The sequence below is a fragment of the Squalius cephalus genome (genome assembly GCF_949319135.1).
Source record: "Squalius cephalus genome assembly, chromosome: 8".
In the NCBI taxonomy this organism is placed as follows: Eukaryota; Metazoa; Chordata; class Actinopteri; order Cypriniformes; family Leuciscidae; genus Squalius; species Squalius cephalus.
The window spans coordinates 39,873,772-39,894,968 of NC_137129.1; the positions used below are offsets into that span (position 1 = coordinate 39,873,772).

Below are 21,197 nucleotides of genomic sequence, written 5' to 3' on the forward strand. Positions count from 1 at the left end.
AATAAAAAATTTAAAAAGGAGAAGAAGAAGAAAACATTGTAGGTCTATTACCAAGTTACCATGTCAAATGTTTAACCATAACAATAGAATAGAATAATTGAAAAATTTCAACACACATCAGATTTATTTAAATACTCATTTTTTATTGGTACAGTTATATACATCTTCAAATAAAATATAGGACTGTTACATATCTGATGGTGCTGATATGAAGGAGAGATACAAATTTGAAACTTTATAAAAGATATTTCCTTCTATCAGGACATAGTAGAGATTATTCTATTAAAGATGCCTATTTATATTGCTGTTTATGTTTAATGTATTTTGATCTGCATGAAAATTGAGCACAGCTTCTTTTTACAGTAGATAGTGATAAAATAAGGTCATCGTTTTGAGGAAAAGGAATTTAGAAAGCAAATCACATATTCTGGTCTTTTCACATTGTTCTGTGTCCTGAGAGAAAGAGTAGAAAACTTTATCTCTTTAAAGTAAACCAATCACAGTCAAGAAACTCATAAATGATGACAGAATTATTATTTCTGTGTGAACTATCACTTTAAGATTCTCTGAGGCCTCTGTGCTACAGCATTACTGTAGATAATGTTCACTGGGTGGCGCTATATAGTTTTAATTTAATTTTAGTGATTTTGTTTTATTTAGTTTACTTGGTTAAAATTTGTTCTTTGTGAGTGCTATGTCTGGTAAATAATTTTTGATTGTGCATTTTTAGTCCTAATGATGATTAATAATGATGCCTGCACCCACGCCCGCCGACAGGGGGGGACAAATGGGTCTGTTGTCCCGGGCCCAGGGTAGAGGGGGGGCCCAGAAGTGGGCCCTCATTAAATTATTAAAAGTAAAAATAAATAAGGCCTATTTGTGGAAAAAATATGTAATATTTGAGTTACATAAAAGATTTTTATTTGTTTTCTTCCTAATTGTCCTTGAAATAGTGGCCAAGAACCCCCCCACTACCAACACAAAAATGGTTTGGCCACTGATCAAAATTTTATGTTGTCATTTGATTTGAAGTTCAGAACGCTCAAAATGTCCGGTCAGCACAAGTCCGGTGCTCAGAAAAGTAAAGAAAAGAGAAGAAGAAAATAGAGCCCTGGGAGATTTTCTAAACAAATATTTTTAAAAAAGGTGGTGACGATGAAGCTGGAACTAGTAAAGACGGAGAGCAAGGTAAGAAACAGCGCAGCCAACGTTTACGAGCCTTGTCAGGAGTTTTCCTGCGTTGAAATTTTTTTGGCGGCCGCCAAAGCCAATTTTTGTCCTGCCAAGCCTTATTTGATCGGTAAGTGTAGAATAGAATGACTGCTGCGCCTGGTCGATAACAAGCAGAGAGAGAGAGCCCCGGTCGCGCGCGTGCTCTCTCACGTCTTAAAACAACACGTAGAGCGCTGTCTTGCTCTCTCTCCCTCGTGCCTATTAATCAAAATCAATTGACACTATAGTAAAAGGTTGGAAGACCGCAGTTTCACGTGGAGCATTTGGAGATTTTTTTCTCCTGAATTAGCCGAGTGACTTGTGCTAAAAAAAAAAAAAAACTAAAAAAAGTTGCCTTATTTTCTCTAAAAAGCGTGCCGCCCATTCGGACATAAACCACAATTTCAGTAAACGAAAAAACCTATCCAGTGATGAAATGTTTTCTGTGTTGACACAAATCTTGTGCGATGTCCTAAACTGCCGAGATAATCACACAATGCGTGCCGTAGGCTCATAGACTGTGCGTAGGCCACAAGTCCACTAATGACACCACGTCCGATACGCATAATACGAATGATTCCTTTGAACCATTCACTTTAATGAAGGGTTAAAACAACTGATTGTTATAACTTTCTTTCTTCTGCTGAACACAAAAGAAGATATTTTAAAGAAGGTTGGTAATTAAACAATTGCTGGTCCCCATTGACTTCCATAGTATTTTTTTTTCCTACTATGTAAGTCAATGGTGTCCATCAGTCGTTTGTTTACCGAAAGTTATACAGGTTTGGAACAACTTGAGGAAGTGTAAAAGCATTTCCATTTTTGGGTGAACTATCCCTTTAATATCAATTTTAATAGACATGCTACTAATAGCCTACATTATTGAAATCAAAAGTTGTATTTGTTAACATAGTTAATGCAGAGGAGAGGAAGAGCAAGGGAAAAGGAGAGATCTGGGCGCGGGGGGGCCCATCTAAGATTATCTCGTCCCGGGCCCAGGCAAGACTGTCAGCTGGCCTGCCTGCACCACTCATTAATGGATGAATATATTGGATCCACATTTTAATACACTGTTTGTGTATTGAGTGTGTGTTGCAGTATTTAACACATGATGGATCGAGTGATTGTTAAGTTCTGATGGTTTTAACAGAGACGGCAGGACAAATGTTCTGTCCACTGAGGTTTAGGACACAAGATGAAACCAAAGACCCCAGAGAAAGGCTTTAATGGGACCCGGAGACGGCTTTAATGGGACCCGGATTCAAAGGTTTTACTGAACCTTTGAATTGGAAACCTACTGAATCTGAAAGTTGTTGTTGTATATACAGTATGTAACAAAAAATGTATGAAAGGAAACACAACACAGGAGCAGTTTTACAGAAGCCATTCATATGTAAAAATACATCAAACATTTAAAAACAAAGTTAAAAGTATTCTTTTGAAATCAACACAAATAGGAAGCCATCTGTTAAATCATAATTAATATGTTGTGGTGACCCACAAGTAAGACTGAAAGAAACATTCACCAAGGGACTGTACCTTTAAGGGAGAGATGTTATGATATACGAGTTCCGGGTTAACGTTGTGTGTCTGTTTTGACCTCACTCGCTGTACAGTGTATTAGATATATTAAAGTGGAGAATAAAGCTGACTCGACGCAGCTCCGTCTCTTGTCTCCTGACTTATTGCACTCCACATTGGTGACCCCGACGCGAGTTTGATACGGCCAACACTACACTCCTCTGCGACGTCTCCACTGGCCAACCGCGCCCCCCGCTGGCTGGAGGCATAAGGTTTTTGAAGCCATCCATGGCCTTTCCCATCCGGGGGTGAAGGCCTCTACCAAGCTGGTGGGGGCCAAGTTCGTCTGGCCGGGCCTGCGGAGGGACGTAAGGGCCTGGGCTGCTGCCTGTGTGGCGTGCCAGCTCGCAAAGGTGACTCGTCATACCAAGTAGAGCCCTGCGCGGGACTGTTTTCTTCATCCCGCTCCCACCCGCGCCCGCCGAATTTCTGACCATTACCGCCCGCTCCCGCAACGTATGTGTTACACTTCCGCCCGCTCCCGCAATATGTATGTCCACTCCCGCCCGCACCCGCAAAACTCTGAGAATTTATTCCCGCACAATAATAGAGATGCATTGATTTTGTGTCTTCTCCCGTCCCGCAGGAAAAAACACATATTTGTATTGCTATTATTAAAGAGATTCATGGGGTTGTTTGTTTCGTTTCCCTGGCCGGCATGTATTCTGGACACATACACACAGGACAATGGAGGAAATCGAGTGTATGCTGTTTTTGCATGGTTTTGTTTTCGTTTTTGCTGTTTTTTATTCAGGATACTCCATCTGGCTCGTGCAATGATGACGCAGTGAATAGTAATGATTCTCTCTGAACAATCAGCAGTCTGCCGTGTTTTCACGTCACATTTTAGTATCGCCTCAGCTCGCCCAGAACCTCGCCGGAGGTGGTACGAAAAAAAGTACCTGCAAGCAGATACAGTTACAACTTTTACACAGTGGAAAACCAAACAAAGGAGAGTCGAGTCAAGCCGAGCCGAGGCGAGCTGTGTAGTGGAAAAGAGCCATTATTGACATCTCCATGTCGCTAGGCTACCTCCCGATCCCGCAGTGTTTTTTTTTTTTTAGCTGCCCATTCCCGCCCGCAGAAAAGTTCAAACCGCCCGCTCCCGCGAGATTTGCGTTGGGTCCCGCGGGACCCGGCGGGACTCAATCCCAGTGCAGCCCTCTAATACCAAGGCCCCTTTGGCACCCTTCAAAGTGCCATAGAGGCGTTTTGATCATGTGAATGTGGACCTGGTGGGCCCACTTCCCCCCTCCCGTGGTTACACCTACCTCCTCACCATGGTGGACAGAAGTGGTTCCCCTGTCCTCCACTACATCAGCTGAAGTGGCCCGGGTGTTCATTATGGCTTGGGTGGCCCGTTTCGGCACACCGTCCGACCTCTCCTCGGACCGAGGTCCGCAGTTCACATCGGAGCTTTGGACTGTGGTCGCCGAGGTCCTGGGGGTGAAGGTCCAACGTACCACAGCCTATAACCCACAGAGCAACGGACTTTGCGAGCGGTTTCATCGGGACATGAAGGCCGCGCTCAGGGCCAGCCTTACGGGCAGCGACTGGGCTGACCGCCTCCCACAGGTTATGCTTGGCCTTCGCTCAGCCCCCAAGGAAGATCTTCAAGCCTCATCGGCCGAGCTGGTGTACGGCCAGCCTCTGTGTGTCCCGGGGGAGTTTCTTCCAGATGCCACGGCCCCGTGGTCAGTTGCCTCCCATCGGGCTGTGTCTCGGGACATTGCCGACGCTTTCATTCCCATTCCAACGTCTCACCATGGCCTCCCCCAGTCCTACGTGCCCAAGGATTTACCGTCAGCCAAGTATGTCTTCATCCGCCACGATGGCCATTGTACCCCGTTGCGGCCCCCCTACGATGGGCCCTTCAGTGTGCTGGTGGGAGGGTCTAAGAACTTCGTTGTGGATACTGGGAGCTGGCCTGAGCGGGTGGCTATAGACTGTCTCAAGCCTGCTCATGTGGATATTGGCGAACCACTTCAGCTGGCCCAGCCTCCACGGCGAGGGCGCCCCCCTGCGGCAGCCTCAACCCCTGCCCCTGCCCTGCCCCTTGCCCTTTGCCCCTCTCCTCTTAAGCTCAGCCGGTATGGCCGCCTGGTCCGCCCCCTACACGTTGACTTTTCAAGGGACTGTTGTGAGCTGGACTGTTCTGTTTTGCACTAGTGAATAGTGTCCTATGTTCTATTGGGGGTACCTGTTCGGTCTGGCCCTGTTATTATGGGTGAATTCTGGGGGGGCCTGTGTGGTGACCCACAAGTAAGACTGAAAAAGACATTTACCAAGGGACTGTACCTTTAAGGGAGAGATGTTATGATATACGAGTTCCGGGTTAACATTGTGTGGCTGTTTTGACCTCACTCGCTGTACAGTTTGATAGATATATTAAAGTGGAGAGTAAAGCTGACTCGACGCATCTCCATCTCTTGTCTCCTCATTTATTGCACTCCACAATGTGAATATTTCATTTGAGAATTATTAAAATGAATGGATAAAACACTAATTCATTTGCATTAAAATAGTGCACTGTAAAATTCACTGTTTAATACAAACAACATTTTCTGTCCACATTTTAATGCATCATTACATGATTTAATCCTGTCTTGCTGAACACACACCTCTCAGTGTGTGTTTTGTTCAAATGTTTCATTGAGGAATGTTGCTGTTGGAGGGAATTTAAAGGCCTGATGTTAATGCAAACACATGGAAAATTACCCAAACGTAAAATCAAAACTGAGTCACTTTGGCACGAAACACGTTCGGTTCAAATGATTTGAGTTTATCATTTAAACTGTGAAATACATTTACACAATCTAATGTGTTGTTCTAGTTTAGAGATTTTTAACATACAGATTTGGGAGAATGTAACACCTAAATGTATATCATGTATATCATACATGTATAAATGATGTCAAACGTTTCATAAATGTGTTTCTATCACACAGCGCTCTGTTCTTCAGCACATCTACAGAAGCAGTTTTGAATTATTTGGCATTGCAGTTTTTGCAGAAAATCTTTGTCCCGTCGGGGAAGAATCCAGCGCCGACCAGAGACACCGAACACTCAGAACACTTAAAACACGACTGATGCCACTGACCATCCTCAAACGACACGTACTTCCCTTCTCCAAAACCTGACAAAAACATTGAGAGGAGTTTCATTTTGAGCAGCCGTTTCTAAAATCTCTATAACAACATTATCATCATTTCATATGAACATCATTTAAATTGTTAATAAACATTGATAAGGATGCACTCTAAGAAAGGTCTGTAAAAATATGGCACAATGTGTTAATGAAGGAATATTCCGTATTGATGTTTCACAGGTGTTTTACCCGTATTTTGAATTATGCATTGTGTTGTGATGTAGCCTATGGTTAACAGAAAAGTCTGTAAACTTAAACAGAACTTTTCTGTTTTTTATGGATTTTTTTTTTTTTTTACAGCGTTGTTCTGCTAAAGATTATTTACTCAATGTCGTTCCAAACTTATATTGTTTACTTCTGTGCAACAAAAGAAGTTCTTATAGACATAATGAAAGTGAATGGGGACTGGGGCTGCTTTTTTTAAATGACAAAAAAACATGGTTTATGCATAAAACTTGTATGTTATGTTTAAGTCATGTTTTGCTTGACTACTTTTGTAATTTTTTTATGTGTGGAGCTTGACAGCCCCAGTCTCCATTCACTTTCATTAAATGAAAAAGAGCAACATGGACATTCTGCGTAATATCTTCTTTTGTTTTCCATAGAAGTAGTCATTGGGGTTTGGGCGACATGAATGAGAAAATCAAAATAAATTGATGTATTATATATATATTTATATGTTTTTTTTGTTGTTGTTGTTGTTGTTTTTAAATGGACATTATGTACAAATGAACTTTTTTTTTTTTTTTTTTTTGGATATGTGCTTTTATTTGACACAATTTTATGGCTAATAGTATGATTAGTGAGAATATGAAGCTCATATAGTTGGAGGAAAAAAACAAGTAATAAAAACTCAGTGAGTGTTTTAGCGCAATTTTCTCACGTCATGGGATCACAACACTAAGAGATAGTAAATGAAAGAGAAAATAAGTTGCTCGAGAATATAACTTTCTCTTGAAATTCAAATGAACTTTCTGAAATCAAATCAGCAATGGATATGTCAGGGGAGGATTTGGAGAAGGCTAGAGAAGATTTGGAGAAGATTCTCATCAAATATTTTATTGCCCTCTAAACAGCCATTTACTGTCTCTGACTAATGTCTGGCGAGAACTGGCCCCATTCATGTTCTTTTCATTTAAATCGACCAAACTTTACACCTCTGCCGTATGATACTTGGTCTTCATTATTCTTTTATCCTTATTCTTTTGTTTGAATGCAGCCATTATAGCCTTTCTTCTGGCATAATGCTTGGCCATTTAAATCTTGTAAATCTACTTCTCCCGCAACTCCTTACGGCGCCATCTTGTGTGTCAAGTGGGTCAAGCGTTTGTGTTACGGAGCATAATATCCTGAATCGGCATTATTCTGAACATTAAAATCATACGATTATTCTCCGTTTGGCTGGAGTTAATGTTCAGTGCTGCTCTTGTGAACATTTAGAGGTTTTGTGCTCTGGAGATGTGACACTTTATCTAATCATTTCCAAGATGGGCTAGCTAAATGCGCTAACGTTAGCTCTCATCGGCTGTCAAATCGCTGTACCCAGGCGGCTACTATCGACACAGCCCTTGAGAGGTGTTGGCTGGGCAGAAGCACACTCTGACGATTGTCCACCTTCATCACTTTCTCTGTGGCCACATCAGCTGGTCGAGCCAGAGGCAGAGGCTACACCTGGAGCACACATCGCTCCGTGCCTCTGCTCTCCATCTCTCTCCTGCACTAAATTAGTTTGGAGCGTTGTGTTGTTGTTTTTTTACCCAGATGGTGTTGTCTTGACACTGAGTCTAAATGTACCGTATAATAAAGGCTTTGCAGATATCAGCCGCCTGGCTACAGCGATGTGAACCGCCAATGCAGGGCTCCAGACTAACATTTCCACGAGGGAGAGAGCAAGACAGCGCTTAGTTTGGAGACGGTGAAGTTTTGTTTACACTTTCGCCTGGCTCCGAAGAGAGAGAGTAGCGCGCGCGCGACCGGCTCTCTCTCTCTCTCTGCTCGTTCTTTCAGTTAAACATGCGCCCAGTTCATCTACATTACTCACCGATCAAATAAGACTTTGGCGGGACAAAAATTCACTTTGGCGGGCGCTAAAACAAGTTCAATGCAGGCCCAAACACAGTATAAAGATAAAGTTGAAAATAAATTTAAAACCGGTAATGTTAGAGACACATGGAAAGGACTAAATACAATGATGGGCAAACACCAGAGACGGGCACAACTGGTTACCGGTGATGACCCCCATAGCTTTGTAAACAATTTAAATGTTTTTTACTCAAGATTTGACAATCATGTAGATATTGAGCATAATGTCACTTTGATAGAATCTGAACCTATGAAAATAGAGGTAGGGGAGGTTATCAAAGTTCTCCGTAGAATTAAACCAAACAAGGCTACCGGCCCAGATGGCATTAGGGGTATTGTTCTAAAAGAGTGTGCAGTACAACTTGGGCATGTATGTACTAAGCTGTTTCAGATCTTTTTAGACGATGGCTTTGTGCCGGAAGCATGGAAAAACACCACTGTAATTCCAGTACCTAAAACCACTTATGCAAGAGATCCTAAGGACCTTCGCCCAATTGCCCTTACATCTGTCCTGTGCAAGTGCATGGAGCACATATTGTGCAACGAACTTCAAGCTCAAATTAACGGATCTGTTGACCCATTACAATTTGCTTACAAGCGCAATCGGAGCACCACTGATGCTTCCCTGACCTTACTTCATAAAGCTCAGCATCATTTAGATAAAACAAATGCTCATGTTAGAATGTTCTTTATGGATTTTACATCAGCATTTAATACTGTACAGCCACAAATTTTAAAAGAAAGGTTGCGAGATTTAGGTGTACGCAGCTGGTTAATTTTATGGATTGATAAATTTTTAAGTAATAGGCCCCAAAGAGTCTGTGTTAACGAAATTTCATCTGACTGCATAGTCTTACATTCTGGGTTACCACAGGGATGTGTATTATCACCTTTGCTCTTCTCTGTTTATACCAATGAGCTTCAGTGTTACAGGGATGATCTTACCTTGATCAAATATGCAGATGATCTGGTTTTAATTTCTTGCCAAACAGACAAGAACTGTCCCACCTATTTTGAGTATATTGAAAGTATGGTACAATGGTTTGACAACAGCCATCTACGGTTGAACATTGAGAAGACAAAAGAACTATGCTGTGGGAATCAGAATAAGAAATGTACAGTTGGCCTCCCATACGAACAAGTTGCTATAAAAGGTGTAAAGATAGAGCAAGTCTCAAATTTTAAATATTTAGGTACAATGATTGATGACAAACTTTCGTTCCAGGATAATGTGGACTATGTACATAAGAAAGCAAGACAGCGTTTAAGTCTACTTAGGAAGTTGCGTAACTTCGACATCGAAAGGAGGATCTTAACTATCGTATATAGATCGATGATTGAAAGCATTTTAACTTATAACATTGTTTCATGGTATGGAAATTTAACAATGAAACAGAAGAATAAATTAACACGAGTAATTAACGAAGCGAATAAGATTATCGGCCATAAACAGAGCACACTGCAAGAATTATTCTCACATTTTCTGGAGAAAAGGGCATTTGTGGTTTATTCAGATCAGACTCATCCCCTCCACTTCTGTTTTGCGGTCCTTCCGTCGGAACGAAGTCAGGTTCAAAATTCTTGTTTTATTTTGTTGATATTTTAGAATTAAAGGTTTTTAGAGAGGGGATTTAGGATTTCTCTTTTTATCACTCCATAAATCAGCCAATACTGTCAATAAATACATTTTCACCATGTTTTTTGGAATAAATTGTTGTAACATATCAGGCAAATGATATATGAACAAACCTCTCGGTAAAAACCTTCAGAATATAGATATGAATAAAACTGTAAAGTTTGGTGTGTGTAAGTGATGCTGAACTGGAGGAGAAAAAAAAAACTCATTTTAAAAAAGCAACCTTTAAAGATATGAATTGTAATTTAAATCTAGAGATGCAAATATATATAGTGCCATAAAGTAAACACTTAAAAGTGTATTTTGGATTTTTTGTTTCCACTAGTCTGAAACAATATGATATGAAAAGCGTCTATTGAAAATTGACCAGTGCATGAAAAAAACACTTTTTAGTGTCTTGCTTTAAAACAACACTTTTTTTTCTCAGTGTAAGTAATATTGTAATAGTCTTTTTCCATATCTATAAAGAACCTGACAGCAGAGAGAAGTATCAGCAACCGGAGGAACAACACACTGTAACCTTCGCTCACTCTCACCCTCCGTCTGTCCTCTCTGGTCTCAGACACACTTACTCCCACTAATCATCTCATCATCATCAGACACTAACAGTGCAACTGATACTCTTTCTCCACTCTAAAATCTTGCTTAGACAACTTCTGCCCCCTTTCCTCCAGGCCAGCCCGCGTCACCTCCTCTGCCCCTGGTCATGTGATGTTCTCCGCGAGCATCGGTCTAAACTCAGGGCTGCAGATCCCAGTCAACACGTGAGATCATGAGACCATTCTCATACAGTGACACTCACAGTGTGAATATTATATGAGCTCATTGTGAATTCAAAATGTTGATTTGTTAGCAAACCGTTTGTGCTGTACAGTTGTGTTCTGGACTCAGTGTGGAATTGTTACACTGGAGAAATGGTGGGTGGTCACTTTAATTGCATTTCACATTCGCTCATATGATATTATAATGCTAATATGCACTGTGGCCTGGCCCTGTGTTAGCAGAGTACTGTCACATGACCAGGTACATGTGAACCATCCATCTTACCAGCTCATGTGTAGAGTCACCTGGCTTCAGAAATCACACCAGTAATCAAACATATTGCTCTCTGTGTTTTAGGATGTCAAGTCTTTTCAAGGGGAAAAAGAAATAGAGGTTAAGAAGTGAAAAAGAGTCACCAAAACCACACCAGAATCTGAATGCATCCGTCAAATAGAAATATTTGTGTCAAATGTCAACACCTGAAAAGAATACAAAATAAACAAGAAAACTGAATTTTTGAAATACTTTGTTGATGGAAATAAAATATGAACTTCTACATGATGTTTATGATATAACTGACCAATATTAGAGGAATTTTAGATCACAGTAAACTCACTAAACTAACAATGCAATATTGTCTATCAAAATGACTGAAATAACTTTGAAATATTATTACTCAATGTTAAAGTTAATGAACATTTCTAAGGCAAGGTATATATATATATATATATATATATATATATATATATATATATATATATATATATATATATATATATATATTGTTGATAGTAATTTTTAAAGCTTTTACATGTTTATGTTTCCTTTTGATGTTCGATTGTTGAAAGGTGAGTAGAACAATTATTTGTAGCCAGTTTAAAAAATATATATTATTGCGTTCATAGAGCGAGCCTTTCACTGATCGTTAACAGTTTAACGGAAATCACTGCTGCGCAAAGCATCATGGGGCCTGTAGGAAGAAGGCGGATAACTGATAACAGCTTCATTGTGAGAGAATGGCGGCCTCTATTGGAGACTTCAGAAAAATACTGCTTCTTCATTTTAAAATTAATGTGCAACATATTAAAGGTTTTATTTAAGAAGAACAAAACTTTACATACAAGAGTACATATAACCATAGGTACATGTCAGGGGTAAAGAAGAAAGAAAAGAGAAAAGGAAGGCGTTTTACATAAAACACTTGTTCCTGTCAAACAGCGGTGTATTTTTCCTAGCTTTTAGGTTTTTACTTTTGGATATTGTTTCTAAATATATTTTAACATCAATTTTAAAATGTTCAAAATTTGGTATTTTTCCATTCCATGTGACTTTATGAATATAGTAACGGGCAATTATAACAATTAAATCAAATATAAACAAAATATTTTTATCACCCTCAATTGAAAAACATTTCAACAGAACATCAATTTCTTCAAAGTTAACAAGAGTCATAACTTTTCTTTGCAAGTAATTACTGAGTTCTTTCCAAATCATTTGGGTCTGGGACACTCCCAAAATAGATGGTTAATAGTCTCAGAGGAAATTTAACAAAAAACACAAAAATCTTCATGTTCACTTTAAAACGCTGTACCACAAGTGACTTAACTGGGTAAACTCCATGAAAAATGTTATATGAAACCTCTCTCACTTTGTTTGTGATGTAATACTAATGAGGCATCATCCAAACTTTACTCCAATCAATACGTTTTTAAATAAAGAAATCCAGTGAGTAACAACAAGTTTACATTTAGACTGAAGAAGGGAACGCACAAAAGTATTATTACATCCAGAACTTGTGAAATCCTTGCCCTGCAACTTAATACAAGAAGTTAATTATTCTATGTTGTTTGTAGAGAATAATTATTATGACCTTCTAATAATCTCAAAATTTCTTTGGGAATTGCATGTAAAACCAAAAGATATTGGACAGGATCAACTGAAAAGTTATAAATATGAACAAACTCAGTATAATTGTATGAAACACCATCCTTTTTGATCAGCTGTTTAACCCAAATAATTCCCTTTTCAAACCAATTCTCAAAAAAATATTGATTTGTTCCTAACCCTTATAAATCTGTTATTCCAGATGGTACATTTATGGGGGAAAATTATGACTATACACATACGAGTCCATGAGAGTAATGCTTGTTTGTGGAAACTTGCAAGTTTAATGGGTATTTTGCTAACATAAAAATCACATTTCAGAATCAATTCTACTTTTTAAAAAGATAAAATTAGCTACTGTATACCATATACTTTGCTTATTTTTAAATAATTTTGTAGACATTTTATTTTAAATATCATGTTAGAGGTCTTAAAATCCAACATTCAATCCTCCTTCAATTTTTGACCTACAAATATTTTCTTTTTTAATATAATGTGATTTGTTCTTCCAAATAAATGTAAAGAGTTTGGTGTCTATCATCTAACACTTGAGCATTATAAACCAACCTGGACAAACCCTCATCTTTAACCAATAACACACGACCAGTGAAAGAGAGAATCTCTCATCAGCCAAGAGTTCAGTTTCTTTTCAAATGATTGAATGATGGGAGTGAAGTTTAACTCATTCCTGACTTCCTCATTTTTTGATATCTTAATACCCAAATATTTGACAACTTCTTTCACGGGAATATTGCATACTGCGGTAAAGTCACAGGAACCTAGAGCCATAAGCTCACATTTATTAATATTTAGGTAAAGAGCAGATCCAGATGAAAATAACTGCAGACACTTCATTGCTTTTTCAGCTTCAGTCTCTTAAGAAAAGAGGAGCGTCATCAGCTCATCGTGTGCATTTCATTTCTGTATCTTCTATTCTGATACCACGAAAAATGTCTTTCTTAATATGAATGGCCATAATTTGTGTAGCCAACAAAAAAAAGCAATGGACTAATAGAGAAGCCCTGTCGAATCCTTTTAATTCTGAATCTGAGAAGTTGTCACAGTGTCTGGTTTGTGTTTCCCCGGGTGTCCACTAGAGGTCTCTCTCCCTTACTGTCACCATTCATTCTGGAACTGCATTTCCCACGATCCTTTGTCTGTTCTCATCACTCATCATTGCACGCAGCTGTTTCCCATTTCATTGTTTAGTTCTGTGTATAAATACCCTGTTTGTTTCAGTCCATGTCACGGAGTCGTCACATATTGTCACCACACTTCTGAGGTCTGTCTTTCTAGTCTGGTCTTGTTTTGTTTATTGTTGTTTTGTATTTTGGATTGCTAACGTGGATTTTGAACCTTGCCTGGATGACGATGAATTGGATTACGCTTTAATAAATCATTACCATCATACTGCTTTTGGATCTACCTATTTTCCTGTGCCCCCGTGACAGAAGTTCCATATGCCAGCTTTACAGAGCTATTAATCTTATTATATAGGGTTCTGATTACTTTTTGAAATTTGTTCCCAAATCCAAAAAATTAAGAGTTTTAAAAATAAAGTAATGTTCAATTGTATCGAAAGCTTTGTAAAAATCGACAAACAGAATAAAACTATTTTCATTAATAATTTCAGTATAATCTATAATATCGTTAGCCTCATGGCATAATTGCCTATGTCCTAATTAAAAAAAATGACTTAGGTAATTATGCTATGAGGCTAACTCTAATACAAGTTTAATTATATAATAATAATATACAAATATTATTACAAATGTCTTTTTTTTATAAAACCTGACTGCGCCTCATCAATAATAAATTCTAATCCTAACTTTAACATTTCAGTGAATATGGAAGCAATAATTTTACTGTCATTATTAATTAAGGTAATAGGTCGTCAATTATCAAGTGATAATAGATCTTTATCAGGCTTTAGAATTAAGGATATTAGACCTTGTGTCATGGAGGGCAAACCCCCTGATCAATAGATTCTTTAAAGACCATTAACAGAAATTCAGCTTTAGATCGCCTAGCCATCATTACCGGGGACTTGTTTAATTTAAGGTTTTTTTATAGCTGTTCTTATCTCTAAAATGGATACTTCCTTATCACAAAGAGTTTTACATTCTCCATCGATACGGCTTTAAAAAAATCATCTATTGTGTCTACAGAACATGCACTGCTGGAATATAGTTTACCATAAACATTTGAAATGTATTTTGAAATAATAATAGGGTCCTGTGTTTCATGGCCATTAATATTAAGCTTTCTAATAGATGTATACTCTCAATTCCTTTTCTCCAAATTATAAAAGTATCTGGAATTAGTTTCCCCTTCCTCTAACCAACGTCTTCGTGATCTAACAAATGTTCCTTTTGCCTTAATTATATATAATTTATCTAACTCAGCCTGCAGATTCATTAACACATTAGAATTAACATCAGTATTATTATTAGTGATGTTACAAATATCTCTAATGATTTCCTCTTCCTTTGACTTGTCAGACTTTGCAACTTCTTTGCCTTTATCAATTGCACTAAATCTAATCTGAAACTTCATAAACTCCCAATTTTTACAGTATAAATTTGTTCGCTTAGCTTGATTCCAATATGTTTGTATTATCTTCTTAATTTCATGCTGAAAACTATAAATTTCCAATCATTTATTTTTAGTTTCCAATAAGTCTGAGAGATTTTATATGAAGTTTTGTTATTCCTTTTATTATTCCTTTTAATGAGAAGATAAATCATTTTGTGATCAGACAATATCGATGGTATTTTGTTCTAATGAATTAGAAATTAACCAAAGATCGATTCTTGACTGTTTAGATTTATCCCTATTACTCCATGTGTACTCTTTCAAATGTGGGTGTTTATATCTCCATATATCAATTACCCCTAAATTATCACAGAATATAGATAGCTCTGAATCGCCTGTAGATGATCTTATTGGAATAGGAATTCTATCTATCTTAACATCTGGGACAATATTAAAGTCCCCACCTAGAATCATTTCAAGATCATGAAATCTTTTTCTTACTTTGTTAATCTCATTTTCAATATCAGAGAACAAATCAACATTATATTTTTTAATATTTGAGGCATACAGTACCCAACAAAAACATTTTCCCATCGATGGATCCCGTTAGACAACACATGAAATACATGTAGGAGGAGCTCTGACATCACTCTCTGACATCACTGTAGTTCAGAGAGATTCAGAGAAAGTGAAACTAACTTGATCAACAACAATATGGACTCCTGAAACGATCAACCTCTTTAAACTACAGAATATTTATTGATCCGTTCAAAGAGTCTTGTGGACACATCTGATCCTCACAGGTAAGAGATAGAAATATAAGAGAGATTGTGCTGAACAGGTTTCTAATGGAAGTGAACTGGTTTAGTAGGTTTATGTCAAACTGGAATAAGTTGAACAGAACCAGGTTTAAGCATATCAAATACTTAACTATTTTAGTTGTTCACTGCACTGGTATCAGAATTGTATTTAAATATGTCATTTGATTGGTTGTAAAGCAAAGTTTGGTGTTTCTGTCATTTTGTCACATGGCAGAAAGACTAAAGAAACAGGAAGTAAATGACCTGCAGATTCACTGAACACAAACCTGCTAAACTGCAGATGAAAATCACTTTTATAATAAACTAGATTAAAACTACACTTGACTATATAATGTATTTTGTACTTTGTACTTTAGTTAGGGTCAAAAGTTCAGTTGAGTTCGCAAAAAAAAGGTTATCAAAAGAGCAGGTCAAAGTTCAGTTCTGTAAGTTTATGAGTTTCTTACTGAATTTCAAATGAATTATTGTGTTTCCCTCACTATAAATTCTTACATTCATTTTAACCAATTTGATATAAATTATAAATTTTACTTGAAATAATATTATGATGAATAAGTAAAACTAAGCCGGACTCAAGGTAAGATTTCATTTAAACCTCAGTGACTAAATACACATTAGGAGCAAATATAGGCTTAGATGTTTCTTATAAGTTCTTTGATCATTCAATAACATTTCTATTCTTGTAAACGAAGAGAAAAGAGCAATGGCAGAATCTTCACCAACATCAACACAAGCAAGAAAAACCAGGAGACGGAGTATTGAGGATACACATCCATGTAAGTCAATAAATAAAAAATAAAAAAACAAGAAGAAACAATTAGTGCATGAATAACTTTCACTCTTCTCATATAATATTTAATATGTAGTTCAGGATTGTACAGCAGATAATAAAATCATTTAAAATCAAGATTTCAAATCAATATTGCTCCTTTGTGTATTTATTTATTTGGTACAGTAAGTGTTCGTGTAATGAGCTTCACATTAGGGTTCTGATCAGCTTGCCTGGGTTCATTTAGCAGTAATGACCAGCTGACGGTACATGATCTCTAATATATTTGAGTTTCCTCAAAGACGTCACTCTTTGTCTCTAGACATTCTTTACATTCAACCAACTTCATGAGGTGCATCATGGGATTCTTTATAAACAGTATTAAATGAGCCAATTTATAATAATAAGGCTAATAATTATTATTATTATTGTTATTTAAGTCCTTCAAGCAAAAGCCATTAAATAAAAAAATCAAATGTGTTTCCAAACTTTAGACTAGAAGTGAAGGTGATTTATCTTCTTCATTTCTCTCTCCAGCGATGTCTTCCTCCAGCGGTCCACTGACTGAGGAGCTTCAGTGCTCTATATGTCTGGACGTGTTCACTGATCCAGTCAGCACTCCATGTGGACACAACTTCTGCAAGACCTGTCTGAATAAGTGCTGGGACAACAGCCAGACCTGCAACTGTCCATATTGTAAAGAAACATTCAAGCACAGACCTGATCTCAAGATTAACACCACACTCCGAGAGCTCGTAGATCACTATAAAAAGAAAAGTCCTGAGAAAAAACCTGAAGTTCTGAAAAAAGCTGAAGTTCTGTGTGACTTCTGTGAGGAAAGAAAGCTGAAAGCCCTGAAGTCGTGTCTGGTGTGTCAGAGCTCTTACTGTGAAGCTCACCTGGAGCGTCATTCGAGAGTGGCAGGTTTAAAGAAACACAAACTGATCAATCCTGTGAGTAATCTGGAGGACTATATATGTCAGAAACATGAGAGACCTCTGGAGCTGTTCTGTAGAGATGATCAGACATGTGTGTGTCTGATGTGTGGTGTAACAGACCACAAGAACCACAACACTGTTTCTTTAGAAGAGGAGATTGAAGAGAAGAAGGTAAAAGTTACTGACAAACTGATTTTAAATGGCTCTTATCATGAGGAATCACATGTTCTTTAATATAAATGAATCAGTTATGAAAACATATTGTGTGTTGTTCTCTGTCTATAGACTCAACTGATGAAGACACAGAAAGACACACAGCAGATGATCCAGGACAGAATCAAGAAGATTCAAGACGTCAAACACTCAGCAGAAGTCAGACAAGTGAGTTTAAAATATTTAATTAAATTAATTTTAATATCTATCATTGTTTATTGAATTGTTGTATAAAAGCAATTTCACACTCACAGTCACACTGCTGGTCTGAATATTGACACGTCTGTGATTCCCTGATCACTTAGTAAAGTAATAACACATCTCTCCTCAACAACACACATGATTTGAGGAATCATTCAGTGCAAACGGGGCAGAATGAGGGATTTTGAAAACCGGCTAAAACACTGAAGTATGAGAAATAATAACACTGATTCTTCTCTTAACAAACGCCACTAATAATGTGTTGATTGTCCTGGTTGAGCAGAGAAACACAGAGAAGGAGAAAGCCGCCCGTGTGGAGCTCTTCACTGATCTCATCCGCTCCATTGAGAGATGTCAGACTGAACTGCTGGAGATGATGGAGGAGCAGCAGAAAGCAGCAGAGAAACAGGAGGAAGAGCTCATTGAAGAGCTGGAGCAGGAGATCACTGAGCTAAAGATGAGAAACACTGAGCTGGAGCAGCTCTCACACACTGAAGATCACCTCCACCTCCTACAGGTCAGTCAACATCTCTCTGATCAATGATAATGCAGTATATGACACCATAACACTCCCCATGCTGAAGGATTTCTCCTCTCTCCTGCTGTAGATTTACTCATCCCTGTGCAGCTCTAGAAACACCAGGAACTGGTCTGAGATCAGTGTGAAGACTGATGAGAGTCTGGAGACTCTGAGGAGAGCTCTGACTAAACTGCAGGACTCTCTACAGGAGAAACTCACGCAAACTGGTACAGCAATATCAAATACACCGTACAGATACATATATTTATCAACTTTTAATATCAGTAATGAAGAATGAGTCTGTTAAAGCTGAAATAAGAGAAGTGTGTGATCATGTGTTTGTGTCTCATTATCATCACAGTTCTTCTTGAAGAGAGCAGGTCATATTCATCTCTAATTTCAGGAAACATGCAGTAAATTCATCTTGTACTAGAAGCTTCATCACTGTAACCAGAACCTTGAGGCTTTAGTAAATCTGTGAACACTTTTAGATGAGAAACTACAGAAAGAAACATTCACTTTCTGCCATTTTCAGTCTTTTCAGCTGTTTCATCTAAATGTTGTGATTATGTGTCAGATAAAATCAGTTTAGCAGAAGAAAATCAAATCGATAAACAAGATGTAGATTTGTTCTTTTTTTAGAGGAAAATTTCTGACCTGTATCAAACAGCTTCGCAGCGCTGGGCTTCATTTTCACTTTCTCTAAGATTATTCTTTATAGTGTTGTCTTTGCTGAATAACCACAACACTAATACACTCCAAAACTGAGATGAATAACATTAGGCATAAAAATATCTAAATTCATAAAATGTTCACAAAACATTCCCAAAGATGTTCTAAAAAGGAGGAATATTTCGAGCTCAAACACAATAGGAGTTCAGGGATTCTCTAAATATCAGCAGAGAAACATTGATCAGATAAAACATGATGTTGTTCACAATTCTTTAAATATAACCTTAGATATTGTCTATAATTCACATATGTCAAAGATCTGATGGTGTTTTATTGTCATTAGTCTCTACAGAACTGAAGAGGATACAGCAGTATGCAGGTACAGTGTGCTGTCTGCACTACACTAGATTACATTCAGATACTCACAGCTTCATCACTGACCGACAGTATGATTAAACACTGATTACATATTACACACATCATCACTAAATATATGTATTGTGAATTTTCTCAGTGGATGTGACTCTGGATCCTGATACAGCTCATCCTGCTCTCATCCTGTTTGATGGTGGAAAACAAGTGAAACATGGAGACATTAGACAGAAACTCCCAGACAAACCAGAGAGATTTGATCTGTATCCCTGTGTCCTGGGAAAGGAGGGATTCTCCTCAGGGAGATTTTATTTTGAGGTGCAGGTGAAGGGAAAGACTGAATGGTATTTAGGAGTGGTCAGAGAATCCATTAACAGGAAGGGATCGATCACAGCGACTCCCAGTAATGGATGCTGGACTGTGGCTCTGAGAAATGAGACTGAATATAAAGCCTGTGATGATTCTCCTGTCCCTCTGTGTGTGAGAGTGAAGCCGCAGCGGGTCGGTGTGTTTGTGGATTATGAGGAGGGTCTGGTCTCCTTTAATGATGTGGAGTCCAGCTCTCATCTCTACTCTTTCACTGATCAGTCTTTCACTGGGAAACTCTATCCATTTTTTAACCCGTGCACTAATGATGGAGGTAAAAACTCAACTCCACTGATCATCACACCTGTCAATTACAATGAATTTTCTGCCGTAATATGAAATACACAATGAAAATGTATTTATATAATTACAAACCTAAACATGTTTTGCTATATTTTCATAATTTGTTTTTCATTGTTAAAATCTATAATTCTAGCTATAATTGCAAATTATATTGTTAAAATATAATGCTTGTTTAACAATTTTATTTTCAACTTTTCATAATTATTCATGCCATTGTTTTCTCTCATCTCAACCTGACAAAGTGAAAGTGTCTGTATTTTTGTTTTTATATACATCAAAATAAACCAAACTATGATAAAATTGATAAAGTATATCAAAGCTGTTTCTGCCATTTCAATTACAAAATGATCTGTGATAATACTGAGGTAAATCAGATGTTAATTCCTTAATATATATCACTATGATTATTGCCATATACATACACAACACTATGGATCTTCAAAACACCATGATATTATGATCATGGTAAAAACAAAAAATTAAAAAAGGAGGAGGAAAATTGATTGTGCATCTTTAGTCCTAATGATGATTAATAATGATGCCTGCACCACTCATTAATGGATGAATATATTGGATCCACATTTTAATGCACTGTTTGTGTATTGAGTGTGTGTTGCAGTATTTAACACATGATGGATTGAGTGACTGTTAAGTTCTGCTGGTTTTAACAGAGACAGCAGGACAAATGTTCTGTCCACTGAGGTTTAGGACACAAGATGAAACCAAAGACCCCAGAGAACGGCTTTAATGGGACCCGGAGTCTCTCCTGGGACAAAGACACAATTTTCATATTTCCATAAACAGAGTCGACTGCATCTAACGGAAGAGTCATGAGAATTTCTTAAACCAATGGCTGCAGATTATGTTTATAAAGGGGTTTGGAAAGATTATTTCTGCTTTGTGATGTTTTTAATCCTCATATTTTATGTAAAGGTCTATTTGTACTTCAAATGTATATGGCTGTCATTAACAAAATGTCAAACCAATAAGCTGCATTATCATTAAACTTCATTATCACAGATCTTAGCTTTTAAGGAACTCAGTGTCTCCATCAGTCCATCTTTTCCACTGGATGTGTGTGTGTCTGATCACAGTGATTGTGTCGTTCTTCAAGTATTGGCCTGTTGGATTCAGCAAATCCACACTAAAGTTCCTGAACTTCCTGATCTTTGAGCTTCAACA

General features: G+C 37.7%; 1 protein-coding gene across 1 annotated transcript in view; it reads left to right on the forward strand.

Annotated features, from left to right (window-relative positions):
* Window positions 1-15,497: 15,497 nt before the first annotated feature.
* LOC307163340 (uncharacterized protein) overlaps window positions 15,498-21,197 on the forward strand; it is a 33,075-nt gene continuing 27,375 nt past the window's right edge. Inside the window, exons 1-8 of the mRNA XM_079879373.1 lie at window positions 15,498-15,643; window positions 16,354-16,437; window positions 16,968-17,539; window positions 17,654-17,749; window positions 18,066-18,299; window positions 18,391-18,529; window positions 19,318-19,353; window positions 19,489-20,042. Of these exons, the coding sequence (XP_079735499.1) occupies window positions 16,365-16,437; window positions 16,968-17,539; window positions 17,654-17,749; window positions 18,066-18,299; window positions 18,391-18,529; window positions 19,318-19,353; window positions 19,489-20,042 (1,704 nt within the window). The 5' untranslated portion in view covers window positions 15,498-15,643; window positions 16,354-16,364. The remainder of the gene's footprint in view (window positions 15,644-16,353; window positions 16,438-16,967; window positions 17,540-17,653; window positions 17,750-18,065; window positions 18,300-18,390; window positions 18,530-19,317; window positions 19,354-19,488; window positions 20,043-21,197) is intronic.